The following is a 17582-nucleotide window of genomic DNA, read 5'->3' as shown; positions in this document are numbered from 1 at the left end:
ATTTCCTACCTTTATCAGCCACTATGATCACTGTACAGGGATATTACACCTTTCACAGTTGGAAGTATTCCTGTCTTGATTTCCCTCTCACATTGACAAAGTTAGCATAAGTAATGCTTTTATGCCAGCATAGTTTGACTAATTTGATTTTTCTCTCTGAAGTCAAAGCTCTTCATTGTTTTTAAACACCAGTCCATCATGGAGAAAATGCAAATAAAAATATTTTCTTTCACAGCAATGATAGGCTGATCGAAGTTTGATGTTGGTGTTTAAGGGATCTCTTTCCCTGGCTGCTCCTTCAGAGGCTCCTCCTTTCATCTGTGATCTCTTTAATAAAACACCATGCAAAAATTCCAAGATCATTTTATCACTGGTAAAATTCTTTATTTCTATCACAGAATCAATCAGGTTGGAAGAGACCTCTGGGATCATCGAGTCCAACCATTGCCCTGACACCACCATGTCAACTAGACCATGGCACTAAGTGCCATGTCCAGTCTTTTCTTAAACACATCCAGAGATGGTGACTCCACCACCTCCCTGGGCAGCCCATTCCAATGACTAATGACCCTTTCTGAGAAGAAATTCTTCCTAATGTTCAACCTGAACCTCCCCTGGCAAAGCCTGAGGCTACGTCCTCTTGGCCTATCGCTAGTTGCCTGGGAGAAGAGGCCGACTCCCACTCCACTACAACCTCACTTCAGGTAGCTGTAGACTGCAATAAGGTCACCTCTGAGCCTCCTCTTCTCCAGGCTAAACAACCCCAGCTCCCTCAGCCGTTCCTCATAGGTCATACCCTCAAAGGGATTCATTCTATGAATCTTAAGTCAAATCTACTGACAAGCAGGCAATCCAAATCTCTGAACTATTCAAGATTCATGTATTAGTTTTGCTTGCTTTATATTTCGAGTGTTTTGGCTTTTTCCTCCCTACTATGGCAACCAGAGAATTTTTCGAAGAAAAAAAAAAAAAGGATTTAGAACAAGTTCTTAAGAGAAAAAAATAAATGTTGCCTATGCTACAATGGAGTAAAAAGGAGGAAAAGAGAATGACAAAGAGGGATGTTCCAAGTTGTTAATGTAACAATGTACTTCCTTTTCTTAGTGAAGAAATGTGCAGGTTTTAAGGAAACACACTACTTTTGTTTCCAGAGGCATCATCAAGGTGTCCAATATAAGCAAAACCAGGTTTTAAGCATTATGCACTTGCAATTCTCACTGCATATGCAGTAATATCTATTTTGGATATAAAGACTCCACATTTGATTTAAAGCTTATCGAGAGTTTACATGTGTTTTCTTGAAAAAAAAAGCTGATTATGGACAGAATTACATAATACTCATCACTAGAAAAGAAATAAAGTTTCAGCTTCTTAGATAAAGCTAGATATTACCACCTCTCGTTTTAGTTTCTCAATTTCTTCTCTTGCATCTTTAAGACGGGCTGCATCTTTATCCAGAAGATCTTGATTTTCTGCATACCACTGAAGTCTTCTTTTTAAATGAGTAATTTCCTCTTTGTATGATTCTTCCATAATTTTAAATTCATACGACTTCTCACCTACAAGAATAAAACATCCTTAGTATTGTTTTATTGGTAATTATGTAGTCAAGAAGTAATTAGTCAACACTATCCTTCTCATCACATTTCATACATTTACTAATCCTGTTACTGCAGTAAAGATTTAAAACCAGACCCTAAGTAGGATTTTAAATGCAACAGTATTTGGAAAAAAACCTTTTTTCTTTCATACATAGTAGTACTCAATGGTTCACAGTTTACCGTGGAAGGTATTTAAAACAGAATCCCAAGGGGATCTGTTCTTGATCATGTTCTAATAACCAAATTTTCAGTGACAACATGGATGACTCCTCCCATTTAGGGATCAAGCATTTTAAGAAGAGACATGGAGGCAAATATAACAGCTTTTAGCTCTTGTGATGCCTGATACTGGAAGTGAGAGAGACCAATTTCTGGCCGTCTCTCATTAAGAAAGCTAAAGTCAAACTGGAAAGACTTCTGATAACAATGTTGGGAAAAAAGTCACAAGGTATAAGTTATAGGCAAAAATGGGCAAGATCTAAATAGGAGACTAAGATGCAACACAGTAAGTCTTTTCTTATGAACAGAGTTGTCATATAAATGGAACCGTCTGTTTCCCATGCCCAGTGGGAGATGAGCAAGAAATCAAACTTAATAGGCAACAACAGATAGTTTGGCTGGATACAAGAAAAGGCTTTCTAATAGAGCACCAAAGGTACTCTTCACTGTATGCTTTTATTAGAAGTTTAGACAATATTTGGAAATGGTCTAGATGAATTTGACTAAGTAAAATTTTAATAAGAAACAAGTTTTAGTTACATATTTATTTAGTGAAGCATAGATTAGGCAAAATTATTCAACAAAATGAAGGTGCTTTACCTGATGTGGATGCAATCTGGACTTTTGCTTGTCTCAAGTCTACCTCAAGAGCTTGCTTATCTTGTTTGAGACGTCTTATCTCTTCTTGTAATTTAGTTTCTTCCTTCTGAGTTTTAGAGAATATGGTTAAGACAAGAAAAACTAAACACACATTGTCATTCAAAAAACCTGAACGTGCTTTTTCACCACAAAATGATTAAATCACAACAGTTGCATCAGACCACAGCAGCAACGACGTTTTCTAGTTTTGGTATTATTCTCAGGCCTCGCTACAGCAAAGCATGGGTAAACTTAAGCTAAACAACAACAAAAAATTTTTAATAAGTCTTACACAATTGTCTTAGTAGAAAACATCTGTCTTTTGAGAGGGTCAGTAAAGAAAATGGCTTTACTTATTTCTAAGACTTAAGACTGTAGTTTAAATGGACAGATGAATTCTCCAACAGCTCATCTTACTATGTTCCATTTCTTGCCATTTTCTGCATGCACTCTGTTTTGTTTATGTGTGATCACTAGCAAACTTCAAGACTACGTAGGATGAAAGGTCTCAGTGCCAGCCTCTGGAGATGGAGGCCCTTGGTCCTAGGGATCCATAGGTACAGGGAGCAGCAACCGCAGGGGCTGAGATTTTGGCACCAGTAAATAGATCAAGTGTCTAGGGCCAGCAATGGCCAGTATCTGCATGTATTTGTGTGACTGCTAGTGAACTCCTATCCTCATGTGCTGAGGAGGATCAGTCCATACATGCTCCTTGTGTTTCCAAAAGTACTGTTTGTATTTCTGTGGTGTGAGCAAAGGCACTGCTCTCTGTGTTATCTGTGTGCCTGACCATGTCCAGTGGTGTCTGTGTGTCTCTCTCCGTCTTTGGATCTTGGGCGGGGAGAAATTTAATAAAATATAACACGGGCAAGTGTAAAGTCCTGCATCTGGGCAAGAACAACCCCATGTACCAGTATAAATTGGGGACAGACCTGTTGCAGAGCAGCATAGGGGAAAGGGACCTGGGGGTCCTAGTGGACAGCAGGATGACCATGAGCCAGCAGTGTGCCCTTGTGGCCAAGAAGGCCAATGGCATCCTGGGGTGTATTAGAAGGGGTGTGGTTAGTAGGTCAAGAGAGGTTCTCCTCCCCCTCTACTCTGCCCTGGTGAGGCCGCATCTGGAATATTGTGTCCAGTTCTGGGCCCCTCAGTTCAAGAAGGACAGGGAACTGCTAGAGAGAGTCCAGCACAGAGCCACGAAGATGATTAAGGGAGTGGAGCATCTCCCTTATGAGGAGAGGCTGAGGGAGCTGGGTCTCTTTAGCTTGGAGGAGACTGAGGGGTGACCTCATTAATGTTTATAACTATGTAAAGGGCAAGTGTCATGAGGATGGAGCCAGGCTCTTCTCAGTGACATCCCTTGACAGGACAAGGGGCAATGGGTGCAAGCTGGAACACAGGAGGTTCCACATAAATATGAGGAAAAACTTCTTTACGGTGAGGGTGATCGAACACTGGAACAGGCTGCCCAGAGAGGTTGTGGAGTCTCCTTCTCTGGAGACATTCAAAACCCGCCTGGACGCGTTCCTGTGTGATATGATCTAGGCAATCCTGCTCGGGCAGGGGGATTGGACTAGATGATCTTTCGAGGTCCCTTCCAATCCCTAACATTCTGTGATTCTGTGTGATCTTGTGTTCAGTCTCATTACAGGTTGGACCTAAGGACAGGGAAGTGTAGCAGCAGCACTTGTGAGGCTGGAACTAGGCGAGTATAAGAGCTCAAAGTCAGCTCTACCAGACCAGGAACACCTCTGCTGGTCCTGAAGCTCACTGGATTCAGATCCCCTTATCACCTACCTAACGACTAATTGGAGAAAAAAAAAAAAAGAAAAAAAAAAAGGAAGAAGCAGCTTTTAATTTCTGGTCTAACTATCAGAGGAAGTATGTACCAGAACCATCTCCACTTGCAGTAAGCAGAGCAACAGAAGTTCCCGAAAACCTTTAATTTTAACGTGAAGCTTACTAAACATCCTCCCTCAAAACCACAACCATCTGTAGGACTACGAAAAAAGTTACGTAAGGAATAACAAATGATACTTCTCACTCTGATGTTCTTTTCCAGAACTTACTTGGTACAGAGCAGGGATAAACACTCTTCTGGATTTGTCTTATGTGGGAAAGCTATAGAGGTGTCTCTACTTTCTGCAAGCTCTCACAAGGTATTTCAGAATTGCCAGTAAACATGGCAACACTGCACTTCTTTCAGTGAATCTGTCTTAGGGGATTTCTTCTAGAGTTCATCTGATGAGACATTTGTGACACACAAGTGTGGCAAATATTAGTGTGCTCCACTACTTTTTTCATTTACATCATTAGTCTACAATATGGATGGTTATGGTTGTAAGAACACATGAAAACCAGGCTTGGCATATACCTACCTGTGCTGCTCGAAGCTCTGAAAGCAGTTCTGTGAAACTCTGATTTCTGGCTGGTTCAGAATCCTGCACGATCTGTGACTGCATATTATTAGTCTTCTGTATCTTTCCTCTAAATGGTAACAACAAAAACATTTATGCAGTGTGGTGACTTGGGATACACTATCAGTGGCACACTAAAAAACAAACACACCCTCACCCCCCCGCCAATGGTACTAAAAGGCAATCTGTGCAGGCTTAAAACAAAGAAAGAAGCAACTATGCAGTACATCTTTATACCAAAAAATTTCACCTGTAAGGTGAAATCAGCTCACCTTGCACAAACTTGTTTGTTCGGACTACGTGAGGGAGGGAAACAAAACCTACTCTGCCTTGGTGGAACTCATCTACAGCAAAGATTTGTAAATTAGGAATGCACACAATTGCCAGGTTTTTTCCTCATTACTAGCTTAGGATGCAAATCTTACAGGACCTACACCGCAGTGAATCTAATGGTTCCTCCACTACCAGGATCTCTTGTGGCCCCTGATCTACTGTGTATCTTACAGCAGTATCAAAAAATTCTGACACGTGAGCAGAGCCATAATACCAGAACAAGTGTAGCATACATATTACACTCTGATAAGTATATTTGAATTTTAACATTGAAATAGTCTCCAAATGGGATTCTAGTTTTCCCACAGGTCTGCAAGATCAGCAAGAAGACTAAGAATTAAGTGCCCCTCATCAACATAAATCAATTCTCAAAAGAAAAAAACAAAACCACAAACCCAAGAAACACTGGAAAACATGCATCTGACAGACTCTGCAGTGATTCTTCATAAATAAAAATAATAAACACAACTGAAAACTCCAGACATTTCAGGTTAGGTGTTTAAATAAGCCTACCTTATGGCTATTAATTCAGACATTAAACACTGATTCTCCTTAAACATTCGTTCCTCATTTTTTTTGTTTTGGATCTGTAGCTCTTTCATTTGCTTGTATAACCTCTCATTTTCCTGAGACAGAAGAAGTTAAAAAATGTTCATAAATTACTGTTTTATCCAGTTCAAAACCATTTGTCTATGACTTGCACAGTTTGCCTACTGAAAGAGTGGAAGCAAACATGAAGTGTTTTATTATGAAGTTTCTAAAATGGGTATCTACTTTAATTATCTTTATGCTAAAGTAGTATACAGTGATGTCTACAATCCTGTCGAAGTGTCTGCTCACTCTGGAGAACCTAGGCCAGTTCCTCTGCAAAGCTATCCCAACTATATTCTAAAAGCACATACACGGATGGGTGCTGATAGATCAGAGCTCAGCCAGCCCTTGCTCCAGTCCTGTGGACACAAACCATCACCAATTCCTGATGCTCACAGCCGTACTGGCAAGACATTGTGCCTATACCAAGAAATGTTGCTGAGCACCAGCTGGAAGCTGGTTAAACTAACCTCTTTGATTTTCCAGCTGCAAGTATTCAAAAGGATTATTAAGCTTGCATTATCTATTTCTACACTTGACTAAGTAATAAAAATCAGGCACACTAATAAGGTTTCCTTGAAATCAGCTGCTCAGGTCCTGTGAAAAACATCTTAAAAACACAACCCTCCAGATTTCTATTATTGCTTAAAAATACTATTTTTTTACTATATTTAGGGCAAAAAGCTTGTGGTTCTTTATTGGCCATGAAGTATTTTCCCAGTTCTCAACTGACAAGTCAGCACATTTTTACAATTTAGAACAGTTACATGGAATTGTGGAAAACCTTAGCCCAAACTAGACATGTCTGAAATGCTTTTAAAATGTGCATTACATGTTTGCCCTTCACACCTAAATTTCATCCACTTTTTAGACAGCAAGATAATTGTTTCCAACAGAAAATTAGTAACCATTAAACAATTTTGTTTCTGAAACTGGCTAGAACACAGCTCAATATGCTGTATGGTATACCTGTTGATAACCTTGAATAATGACCTCTTGATCTTCAATTTCTTTTTGTATTTGTGCCAGTTTTTCTTCAGTGACAGGAACTGTTGCTGTATGATGGGTCCATCTCTTTTCTTTAGTCAGCTCTTCCATACTTCTTAACTTTCATAAAGAAAAAGACTCACAATTAATAAGAAAATTCTGTTAGCAATATGGAATTCTCTACAAGACTACACCTCTATAAATAGGTCAATCTTTTCATTAAGATATGAGAGCAGACCAGTGAGCCAATCTTATCACTGGAGTTTTACAGAAGCATTACAAAAGTTTTACCCTCCCTCTTCTATTCTTATGTATCTAGACAGGAGGGTATAGTGGAATAACCCTGGGAATATGCCATACAGACAAAACACAACATTGAAAAATGCATTAAAAAACCCCTATCTCAACATACAGTACTTATCTATATAACAAGTGGTATCTGTTAAACTCTCATTCATTTTTTTCACATAAGAGTAAGCTAAATCTTTGCAAAAAAACCTGCTGCAGAACTCTCAAAATAGCAAACTCAAGGAAATTTGGATAATATAGTTTATTTCTGTAGCAAAAAAACCAAAGATCACATCTTACAGGCAATAAATGTAACACTGGGTATGCATTTACAAACTAGCAGAGAGTGTGTAAATCTGGATTTTCTGCTCATTAACAACTTATATAAAATAACATTAATTTAATTTTCAGAAGCAATGTTTCTCCTATTCTATAGTAGTGTGATACAAGATGATAAAAGTACCTTACTCTGAAGAACATAGTTTTCCTGACCCAACCGAGAAAGCTCTTTTTCATGCTGTGTTTTTAATTCTGCTATCTTTGTCTCTATTTCTTTCTCTTTTTGTGAAACCGTGCTGGTTAGCTGTTGAATCAAATCACGAGCTGTGTTCAGGTCCTCCTCTGCGACTTGCACTCGTTTTAGCAAATATAGTTCTCTATCACAGCTTTTGATAGGAGAAAATGGTAAACCCTAGTGAAGGGAAAAATTCAGGGAAACATTACACTGAGCTGATTGTTTACCAAAAATTCCGCTCATCAATTTTATTTAATTGGCTTGTCTGGCTCTCGGCAACCACATAAAACACTTGAAAAAAAACCCCAACATTCTAATAGCAAAACATCCTGAATTTCCTTTAATGAGCTACTTCCTCATTTCCAAAATATGTATGAGGAAAACAATCCAAAAAACCAACAAGAAACAAACATCTCTCATATGAGAGCCACTACACAGCTACCATAATTATTCTATTATGCATCTTACTTTTTGAAAAGCAGTAATGACTTAGGTATTCAATGAACAATTTTTTTTATACAGTTCATAAGGAAGAAGGAAAATCCATCATGGTACTGCAAATTCAGTAATCTTGAAGAAGTCAGAAGATACTATTAAATATTCAATGCAATGCAAACAGAAAAAGCCCAAACAGTAGTACTATTTAAGATTCATAACAGAATACTTCAAAGCTTTATTTAACATTTTCCCCTTTTCTACAACAAAATAATAATTTTTAGAAATTAATAAGCATTCCAACCTTAAGTACATAGAACCACCCAAGTAATAGAATTATCCAAGCAACTGAAAAGCAGTATGATTGCACTTCCACATTTTAAAAGCAAAAACTAGTATTTGACTAAAGGGAAGTCTTTATTCAGTATTTCAGCATTTGCCAATTGTGATAATTATTAAAAGTCTTGACAAAATAGGCTTGCAAACCTAGTTGTACATACTATAATTAGGAGCATCATTGATTATTACTTACATGCTGATACTGCCTGCAATAATCCACATCCTGGTGTCCAAGATTATTAACAACTGATTGGCCAGACATAACTCTGTTAATACTTCCCTTCAAAGTTGGTTCATTTGTTGCAGATCTTTTTATCCTAGTAGCAAATAAGGCTTCTTCATTTAGGCAGAAAGTAAAATAGAACAAAATCAAATTCAGTATTTAATGTCCTTTCAAAAAAATCTATTCATGTGATCCACTCTTTAGGCATATAAATTAAGTCTTCTACAACCTGAATTTTGAATTAAATATAGAAACTTGAGAGCAATGAGACATGGAAGATGTTGTATTTTTTTTTAAGTAAGGAACTGATGACAAGATAAAACCCAAGTGAACAACTGAAACAAGCAGCTGAATAATAAATCCTTCATGAAACAAGGCTAACCTCAGTTCTCTGCTTGAGAAGTGGCCAGTTATCTAAGTATGTAAGAAATACAACACATTTCAAGCTATGAAGATAAGACACAGCAATTTTCAAAATGGACTTTGGAGTGCAGGCAGCATACAGAGACATGCAACATTCATTTGTTGCATCAAATAGTAACTTGACTGGAAATTAAAATCAGGGAAGTTCCCCCTAGAAAGTAACTAACATACATGCAACTATTCAAAACTTAAATCTTCTGAAATACAGATATTAACTACAACTGCCATTTCATTTCTGCTTATAACAATTTAAGAGCTCCTGCTTAGGAATGTTATACCTGAAAACAAACAGGTAATAATAATTTTCCAAATTTAATACTTTCTACATTTCTCACACTATCCCCTCACAAAGGTGCTCCCTTAGCACTGATGATTAGGGGATTGTTTGATTCAATGCCATTCTCTTCCTAGCTTTAGAGGTCCCTGCAGAATGCATCCTGGTGAGATTAGCTTCTGGAGTCACTTGAAACTGCTGTGGAGAATGGTTACAGCTAGACAGGGAAGAACATGTTTGAATGAGCCTAGTGGCCTCATTTTCTCAGGACTTGTCATTCACTTCACCACCTCCATCTGGCTGTACACCCTCCTCTTCTCCATGGAGTGCCACAGCAATGCACCAAGGAACTAAGGTCCCCTAGTTTGACAGCTGCCACTGAAGCATCTCCCTAAGACGAGCAACAATCCTAAACTGCTTTTCCCAATGCTACTTGCAGGGTTTTTAAAAGGATTACATGCTAGAAGTGTGCTAAAACCTGGGCATCTGTGAATTATTTTCCTATGCCTCAGAGATAGCAAACATCATCTGCACAGATGCTAAGCTGAATTATGCCATGAAACTCTTCAGGCTTCACCCCAAAATAAAAAAGTTTAAGTCCTTTATTTGCAACTCAGCTTTCACAGGACTACACTGGTATTCTCCTTTCCTTAGCATTACAAGAGACATGAACAGAAAACAGGACTTTCTTTTTAGTGCTTTCTTTGTACTCTAGGAAAGCAAAGATAAAAAGAAGCAGCTGAGAACAGAAATTCATCATCACACACAGAAGTTGGTGTGTCAGCAAATCTTTGCATTTACTGTAATAAAAAATGTAACCTGTTGATACTTATTTTTGAACACCAGCTTTTTCTATTGTTTTGGTCCTACTGGTAAACAATAGGTAAGTCTCAAACATAGTGGTGGTATATGTGAGTGAAAATGAAGAAAGACTACAGTGCAAAGCTTTATTTAAAAGTCTCTCTTCCAGCAACTTCATGCAGATACAGAAAAGATTCAGCACTTCACTGCACTTCAGTTTAGATTTCTTCTACAACATTTAATTTTTTTTTTTTTTTTTAAAATGTGAAGCAGGAACAGCAAAGCTCTCTGGCTCTTAAAACTCAGACTTCTTATGACAGAATTACCTTTAGATCTTGCTTTATCTGCAGGACTTTTGGCTTTCACACTGGTCTTTTTCAAAGTTTCTTTTGGTGTTTTCTTTTCATTAACTGGAAAAGACTGTTTTGAGAGTGAAGTGGATTTCCCATACCCAGAACTTCTAACCACACCATGAGGACCATATGAAGATTTCTTTTTATGTAAAGGTGCTGGACTTCCGATATTCTTGTATAACACTGGTTTAGTTGTCATTGATTCTGATCTTTCATTCTTCAAGGAACAAGACCGAAGAGCCTGTGATAGAGCACATTTGTTTAAAACAAGTTTTAGACTTTAGTCTAATCTGAAGGTAGCTTTCGCTACTAAAAGAACATAGAACCAGTTACCAGAATTACACAACTGTAAGACTCGGGGCAGCTGAAAGCATTATTTTTAACCAAATTAATAGTCTGTCATTTTGCAGAATTTTAGTACTTCAGAAGTATACATAGCGCAAGTATTTTGTACTGGCTCTGTTTTATTGTTCTGGGAAGTCGTATTACAGTAGAGGATCTTCAGCTTACCAAAGCAGGTAGCTCATGACTAAAGGCTAATCACAGTGAATACAGAAACCCAGCAATGAAGAGAAGAACAGTGGCAGGCAGAGGAACTCTACTAAACTTGATCATCAAAAACAGAGCAGACAGCTCCCAAGACCAGCAAATGAGAAAGCTTAGCCTGTTGGCCCTCATGGGAAATCCACCAGGATGAATCAGCCACACAACCTCTCTCCCTGCAATGCCTTGCAGACAAAAGAGGTGACTGCCTAAAGGAGTATGGGGCTAATTTAGGGGATGCAAGGAAAAGAGAATTTGGGGATGCAGGGAAAAAATTTGGGATTGTGTAAATCTTGTTATGGAATGTTTGAGATGACTGTGAGAATGTGCAAAACTTACAGGATGTAATGGGAGAGATTAAGATGGATCCAGTAGGAAGAAGTGTGGGAAACAGAGGGAAAATAAGATTAAAGAAGCTGATGACATGACCAGGTTGCTGGTCAGTACACTTCTCTGACTAAGCCTTACATTAATTAAGCCTTAATCATTGAGGTCTCTCCTATATCCTTATTGAACTGCACTTCTAACTGTCCTCTCTGTAGGTATGCTCTCTGTGTGTATTTATACATGTCCCTCCAATGGGAACACGTGCTCAGACTCGCTACTAGCTTGAGCTGGGGACATGCACATATCGGACTGGGACAGGAACAATCCCACTCATCCCGAAGTCCACTGGATTTGGCTACCTTTAACAATAGCAACGGTAAGATGAGAGTTTCAAGAACAACAGTAACAGTCTTTCAATTTCTAAAATTCAGAGCATAATCAAATGACAGGCAGTCTAAAAATATATACATTTTAAATATATTTCCATATAATAAAAATCCGGTTGATATTACTTACTTGTTTAGTTTTGCTGCCTTGTGAAAGCAGAGAGTCTTCTACTATTTTTTCTCTTAGTACATCAGGCTGTACTTCACTGGTCTGAACTTCTTCCTCAGTCACCCTCTGAAAGCTATTGTCATTCACAGCTGTCTGCAGAAAGATGCTCTCTTCTCTGTTAAATTTTTCAAATAAGTTTGTCTCCCAAACCGTATTATTCTGGTGCTCTTTAAAGGGCGAGTGGCTGATGAGATCATTTGCTGAGCTGCCTACCAGTTTCACAGGACTACAAGAGAAAGGAATAAAGTCATATATAATAAGACTTTTGCCCTTTGCTTTTCTATCACTCTGGAAAAAGTAGGCTATTTTTCCTTTAGGTATCAGCTGTAAATACTGCTTGAATTTGAAAAAGCCTCTAGGCTTCTTTTAAGAACAACTGCAGATTTAGTTATACAGATTCACTCCCAAGCTGTGGAACAAGAGCCATTTCCCAGCAGTGGCTGTTTTTGTGGAGGTACCAAACTCAGCTACAAGATGAACACCTGCAAACATGCAATTAATGCTAATAAAACAACAAATGGTCATTTCTGCTGGGTGCAGCTACACGATAAGTTCCCAAAACTCATTTGCTAATTAATATGCTCACTTTGCACAACCCATTTCTGACAGTCCAAGAGCCTGTGCTTTCTGCTCTAGACGCAGTTGGAGCAAACTAGAAGGAGGTATGGAGCACAGGTTAGCAAGAATCACGAAAGCAAGCAGAATAAGAGGATTTGATCTTAGATTATGTTGGAAAGCTAGGATGGGATGTGGGCTGAAATCCACATATGGCGAGGGAAAAGAGTAGAAGACTGTGAAAGCAGAGATCCTAGCTGTGGCAGCTGTGAGAGTGAGGAACACTCCTCCAAATGATTTGGCAAACATTGCTGCTTATCAGTCAAAGTTTGGGAATCCCTGGTCTAAACCAATTAACCCTATATATTCATTTTACAATTCACGGCAAATGCCACAATGCCAGTGCAAAACAATGAAATTTCCATATTTAATTTGGGAAAAAGATAGATGAGTTTAGTAAGCTGTTTTTCACAAATAGTTGATGGACTTAAGTTATTACAATTCTTAAAATGCATTCTGAAATAAATACCTTTCAGGTTCCACATCAAAACTTTTGATATTACATGAATGTCCTTTAATTGGTTTCATCAATTCTTCCACAGTAGGTAAATCTAATCGGTGCAAAATAAAAAAAAATAAAAAAACCCAAACTTAGAAAAATACTTGCAAAAAGGACAACATTTGAAAATGTTTCATAAATGCAGTATTAAAGATATTACTAGTTCAATTCATTTTATATGCTTGTACAATACATGCCTTCCTTTGAGGTATTTACCTGATTCAATAGTTGACATGTTTTTTGAATAGATGTCATTATTTTGTGAAACACCTTGCACTAAGCATTCCGAGACTGCCATTGCAGAATCATGCAGTTTTTGCTCATCAGTGTCTCCCAAAGACTGATCAATATGATGATATGCTTGGTGTAATGCTTCAATGTCACTGGCGGTTTGTCCATAGGAAGTGCCTGTGAAGAATGCAGGCTCATAAGAGACACTACAGGATTTTCTGTTTTGGGAAACGTCCCACTGGAGCTTGTGTTTCAGTTACTAGCTTGGTCTATTATGTGGCGAGAACAGTGATTTCAGTTACGAAAAAAAAATTTTAAAATCTCATTTTCACTGTAGAAACAAACAGTTGCCAAGTTAATTAGTACATACTAAATAGTCTCATCTACAAGTTTGCATGCCTCTCCACCCCCCTCCCCCACCTCAATATTTTATAAGTACTAAAACTAACAGTGTACGTGATATAACTAATTTAACAGATGCCATCAGAGCCATACTCTGGATGTAAGTGGCATACACTATTGTACAAAGTTTGATAAGAGAATGCATTTTATAATTGTGTTCAATGCTGTCAAAGAATAACTTTATCTATGATGAATAACCAAAGGAGACGGTATTTAAAATCAAACTGCAAATGCAACTTTACAATAACCAAGTGTAAAAAGGTGTCTTTTTAGCAGAAACATCACTTTTTCCTGAAATATTTCCTCCTCCTTTCAAGATTTGTTACTAAAAGCCAAGGGCTTCATGTTCACTGATAACCTACAAACAAATGAAGACATCAGAGCCACCTATTTACTAAAATAAGGTTTTGAGGTTTGGGTTTTGTTGTATGTTTTGTTTTGTTTTTAAAAAGCAACCCTTACCTGCTTCATTCATTTCAATTCCACTGATGACTTCAAGCAGATTATGTTCACCTAGAGCTATATCTGATGTTTCAACGGCCTTTTGAAGTTCTGTGGTTGAACCTTGTGAATCAAGTAATACAACTAAAACCAAGAAGATAAATGTTAAAGAAAACACAATTCTCTTGGGTGTACCAAAGTTTATCTTGATGTACTAAACATGCAAAAAATGCTATATAGATTATTCTAATGCCATTAATGGTAAACTGATTAACTCTGATTGCAAGCATCAAAATCTGAGTATTGACCAGATACAGTAAAATAAAAAATTACAGTAACGATCACTTTGAAGTGCTAACATGTAGATTAATTTTTAACCAATTCAGTCCAACAGACTTTCAGTAGAATACAATAAAATCAGGTGAAAAATACCAAAATAGTAAAAATCAGGTAAGAAAGTTTCAAAAAGTTACATTTAGCATTCTCATACTGATCAAAGTTTATATTTTACCTTTAGCCAGCATGCCAGTGTTTGCTTCTTCCTAACAAAAATAAAGAAAAAAATATTACTTTTTGAATTTTGGGGGTGGGAGTAGGGGGGGAAATCTAGACGAACTTTAAAAGTTGGTTCAAAACCTAAGAACAGTTCTTAGAACTAAGCAGTTCTTCGTGCTCCAAGAACATGCACTTCTCTAAAACTCTCCTTAGGAGGCCAAAAGGTCCTCAACATCCTGTACTCCACAGGTGACCAGGAACTAAATGCTACTCTGCATAAATGGAATAATATTTTTGCACCTTCCTGGTTCACTTATATTGTAATTTGAGAAAAGAAAATAATGTAGTAGTAGAGTAGATTACACTTCCATTCTATTTTTTCTTTTCAAACATTTATTAGAAATACTACTCTAATAAACTGCCTTAAAAAGAATTTAAAAAAAAAAAATTTAGCTATTATAGATGAACACGTGGTGCTCTATAGACTCCTTTTGTAAAAAAAAACCAAATCAGAATGTGCGCTCCAGGAATGCACCTGATATGCTCCAGCCACAGGTGTTCCACATCAAAAGACATGACTAAGCCAGTCAACAGTAATACCCCCAAAGCTCATACAGTGTAGATTTTGGGTCCTCTGTCCAAACTGCTTCTCTGTACAGAACTACTTCCCTCAGACTGTGTCACTTGCTGCTGTAGACACCACCTTAATAGCTCCAAGAGATTAATCACTACCCATGCTGAGGCTGAGGCTCCAACCTGAGCTCATCATTTGTGCACTGCCATCCACAGTTCTTAATTCGAAGGAGAAGAAAGCAAGAAACCCTGTGAAGAACTTAATCCTTTCAGTGATTTATCACAGGGAAGTATATATGGTCAATAGGACAATACAGTCCCAGAACCACTATATTCTTTTCTTTCAGATACTACATATTAAATAAAAGTTTACTATGTTTACAGTTATACATTGGAGAGCTTTTACAATTCATGCAAGTAATATAAACATTTGATAACTTATACCTGTTCTTGAGGACCTAAATCAACTCCCAATATGATGTCTTGATTCACCTGACTTCCCTCAGTTTTAAAGGCAGGATTAGCATCTGTTTCCGCTTCAAAATCTTCACTGTAGCTGCCTGAAGAGTAAAATAAACATCAAATAGAATGAATATTCAAAGAAGATAAAGCAGTAAGAGAAAGCTATTTCCTTTTCCCAGTCTCTCATCTAAGAACAGCTACTGCCACTATTACTCCTTTCACAAAGGCAACAGAAAGGTTTTGAGACTGGGTGTGGTACTAAAACTACAGTGAAAGTCACACTTAATATCTCTAAATTCAAATGAAGTTTGTCTTACAATCAGATATACTTCACCTCTGTCTCCTCAAGGCATACTTGAATTGACCCCTTTTATTCAATCACTTTCGCTCACTTAGGGGTGAGACAAACTTTCTGTTTGTCTTTTAGGTCACAATAGATTAAAAATCCACCTCAAAATTAAAAAAAAAAAGGCACAAAACCAAAAGCAAACCCCTAAAACCTTCTGTCTGAATAACACCTGCACAGTCATAATGCAAAGACAGCCTAAAAGGCTGATGTAAGAACTAAGATAAATGAAAACCATTAATATGAAAATTACATTAGTTTTCAGATAAATAAAAGCTTTACCCACAACTGCCAGGGTGATATGGGAACAGAAGTCAATTGGTTTACATATTGCTCAGAAAAAAAAATAAGTTCAGTGAGGATGCTGGACTGTCTTGTGAATCTGAAACCTAGAGAGTCAAGTTTTCTGACTAGCTCGAAAGGCAACAGAGAGTAAAGAACAAGCTATGAGACTGTAGTACAGTTTCCTCTTTCCTGACCTTTAAATTACATCCCGCTAGCAACATGAAGATCCTACCCCTATCCTCTGACACCCTGCTGTGACGTTTTCTGAAGACTTTGCATTTGAACTGGAACTTTCATTTCTGTTATTCTGTTTAATGAGGTTCTCACAATTCTTAGTGTACACACAGAAAAAAAAAAAAAAGAATTTTCAAATTAACAATTTAGAAAGATGATGTTACCAGACTTCTCTTCACATGTGGGTTCCTGTTCTCCTCTTTCAGTTTTTTCATTTCTGAGAAACAAAATGAAAATTTTACTCTCTTTTTGGACAACAAATAAATATAGGGTTTTTTTCTCTAATTCCAAACTTCGATACTCCTTACAATTACCAATAAAATTAAAAACCTGAATTTGTCCATCATATCAAATTATAGGTAAGAAAGGCAGATAAATACCAGCAATTATTAAAAAAAAAATAAGTTTTTACAACTGTCCATAGTTAAAATTCTCAATCTAACTCTTAAAATCACTCCCTTTCTGCATTCCCTCCAACATCTACATTAGCTTCTCAAAGAAATTATCGTCAGGTTTGCTTCCTGTTCTGACCTTCTCATTCTGCATTAACAACAACAACAACAAAAAAAATCTCTCCTTTCCTTCTCCTTTTCCTGTAAAGTTAAAGTTTTGTCCTTACCTAAAACTTCCCAGAATTCTGACCCTCCAACTGTTTTCATATGGAAGCTTCCTTTGCACTCACTTTTAGCAACAGCCTGAATTGCCTCTTCATCAGTTTCTTTCACATATGTTTGAACGTATTTTCACATAACTGATTATGAATGGATTGCACTAGTCTATGAAGATTTTGTATCTTTCCTCTAGATTCATTTGTAACATCATGTCTAAGGGGACACAGAATCTTTCCCGATCTACTTCCTTGTTATTATCAGTTGTTAACTTTTCATTCAGTGACACCTTACAATTAAGAATGTTAAATTGACTTGTAATTATTGAGTTATGCCCATGACTGTGTAGCTATGTCCACTCATCACCAAGTCATGTTTCTCACCTTACTCCTTTGTTTTATTTAAGCAGCTCACTTCTGTCCTTGTCTTCCAAAAATCTCCAAACAAACCAACACAAACAAACCACAACAAACAAACAAAAAAACTGACTGAAATCATACAGTATCTTGTCCCACAAAATCTCAGGGGC

The 17582-nt window shown here is 37.4% G+C and overlaps 1 protein-coding gene across 6 annotated transcripts in view; it reads right to left on the bottom strand.

The window, feature by feature from the left end:
- CEP162 (centrosomal protein 162) overlaps positions 1–17582 on the bottom strand; it is a 49417-nt gene that overhangs the window by 15237 nt on the left and 16598 nt on the right. For all 6 annotated transcript variants that reach the window (XM_068411434.1, XM_068411452.1, XM_068411466.1 and 3 more), the window contains 15 exons: positions 16610–16662; positions 15563–15678; positions 14562–14592; positions 14072–14194; positions 13193–13384; positions 12947–13028; positions 11824–12088; positions 10411–10678; positions 8557–8699; positions 7539–7766; positions 6770–6907; positions 5723–5835; positions 4838–4946; positions 2421–2526; positions 1396–1559 (listed from right to left, as the gene is read on the bottom strand). In XM_068411434.1, coding sequence (XP_068267535.1) covers positions 1396–1559; positions 2421–2526; positions 4838–4946; positions 5723–5835; positions 6770–6907; positions 7539–7766; positions 8557–8699; positions 10411–10678; positions 11824–12088; positions 12947–13028; positions 13193–13384; positions 14072–14194; positions 14562–14592; positions 15563–15678; positions 16610–16662 — 2131 coding nt within the window. The remainder of the gene's footprint in view (positions 1–1395; positions 1560–2420; positions 2527–4837; positions 4947–5722; positions 5836–6769; positions 6908–7538; positions 7767–8556; positions 8700–10410; positions 10679–11823; positions 12089–12946; positions 13029–13192; positions 13385–14071; positions 14195–14561; positions 14593–15562; positions 15679–16609; positions 16663–17582) is intronic.

Source organism: Nyctibius grandis, chromosome 1 (genome assembly GCF_013368605.1).
Source record: "Nyctibius grandis isolate bNycGra1 chromosome 1, bNycGra1.pri, whole genome shotgun sequence".
In the NCBI taxonomy this organism is placed as follows: domain Eukaryota; kingdom Metazoa; phylum Chordata; class Aves; order Nyctibiiformes; family Nyctibiidae; genus Nyctibius; species Nyctibius grandis.
This window is presented reverse-complemented; position numbering and strand designations above follow the sequence as displayed.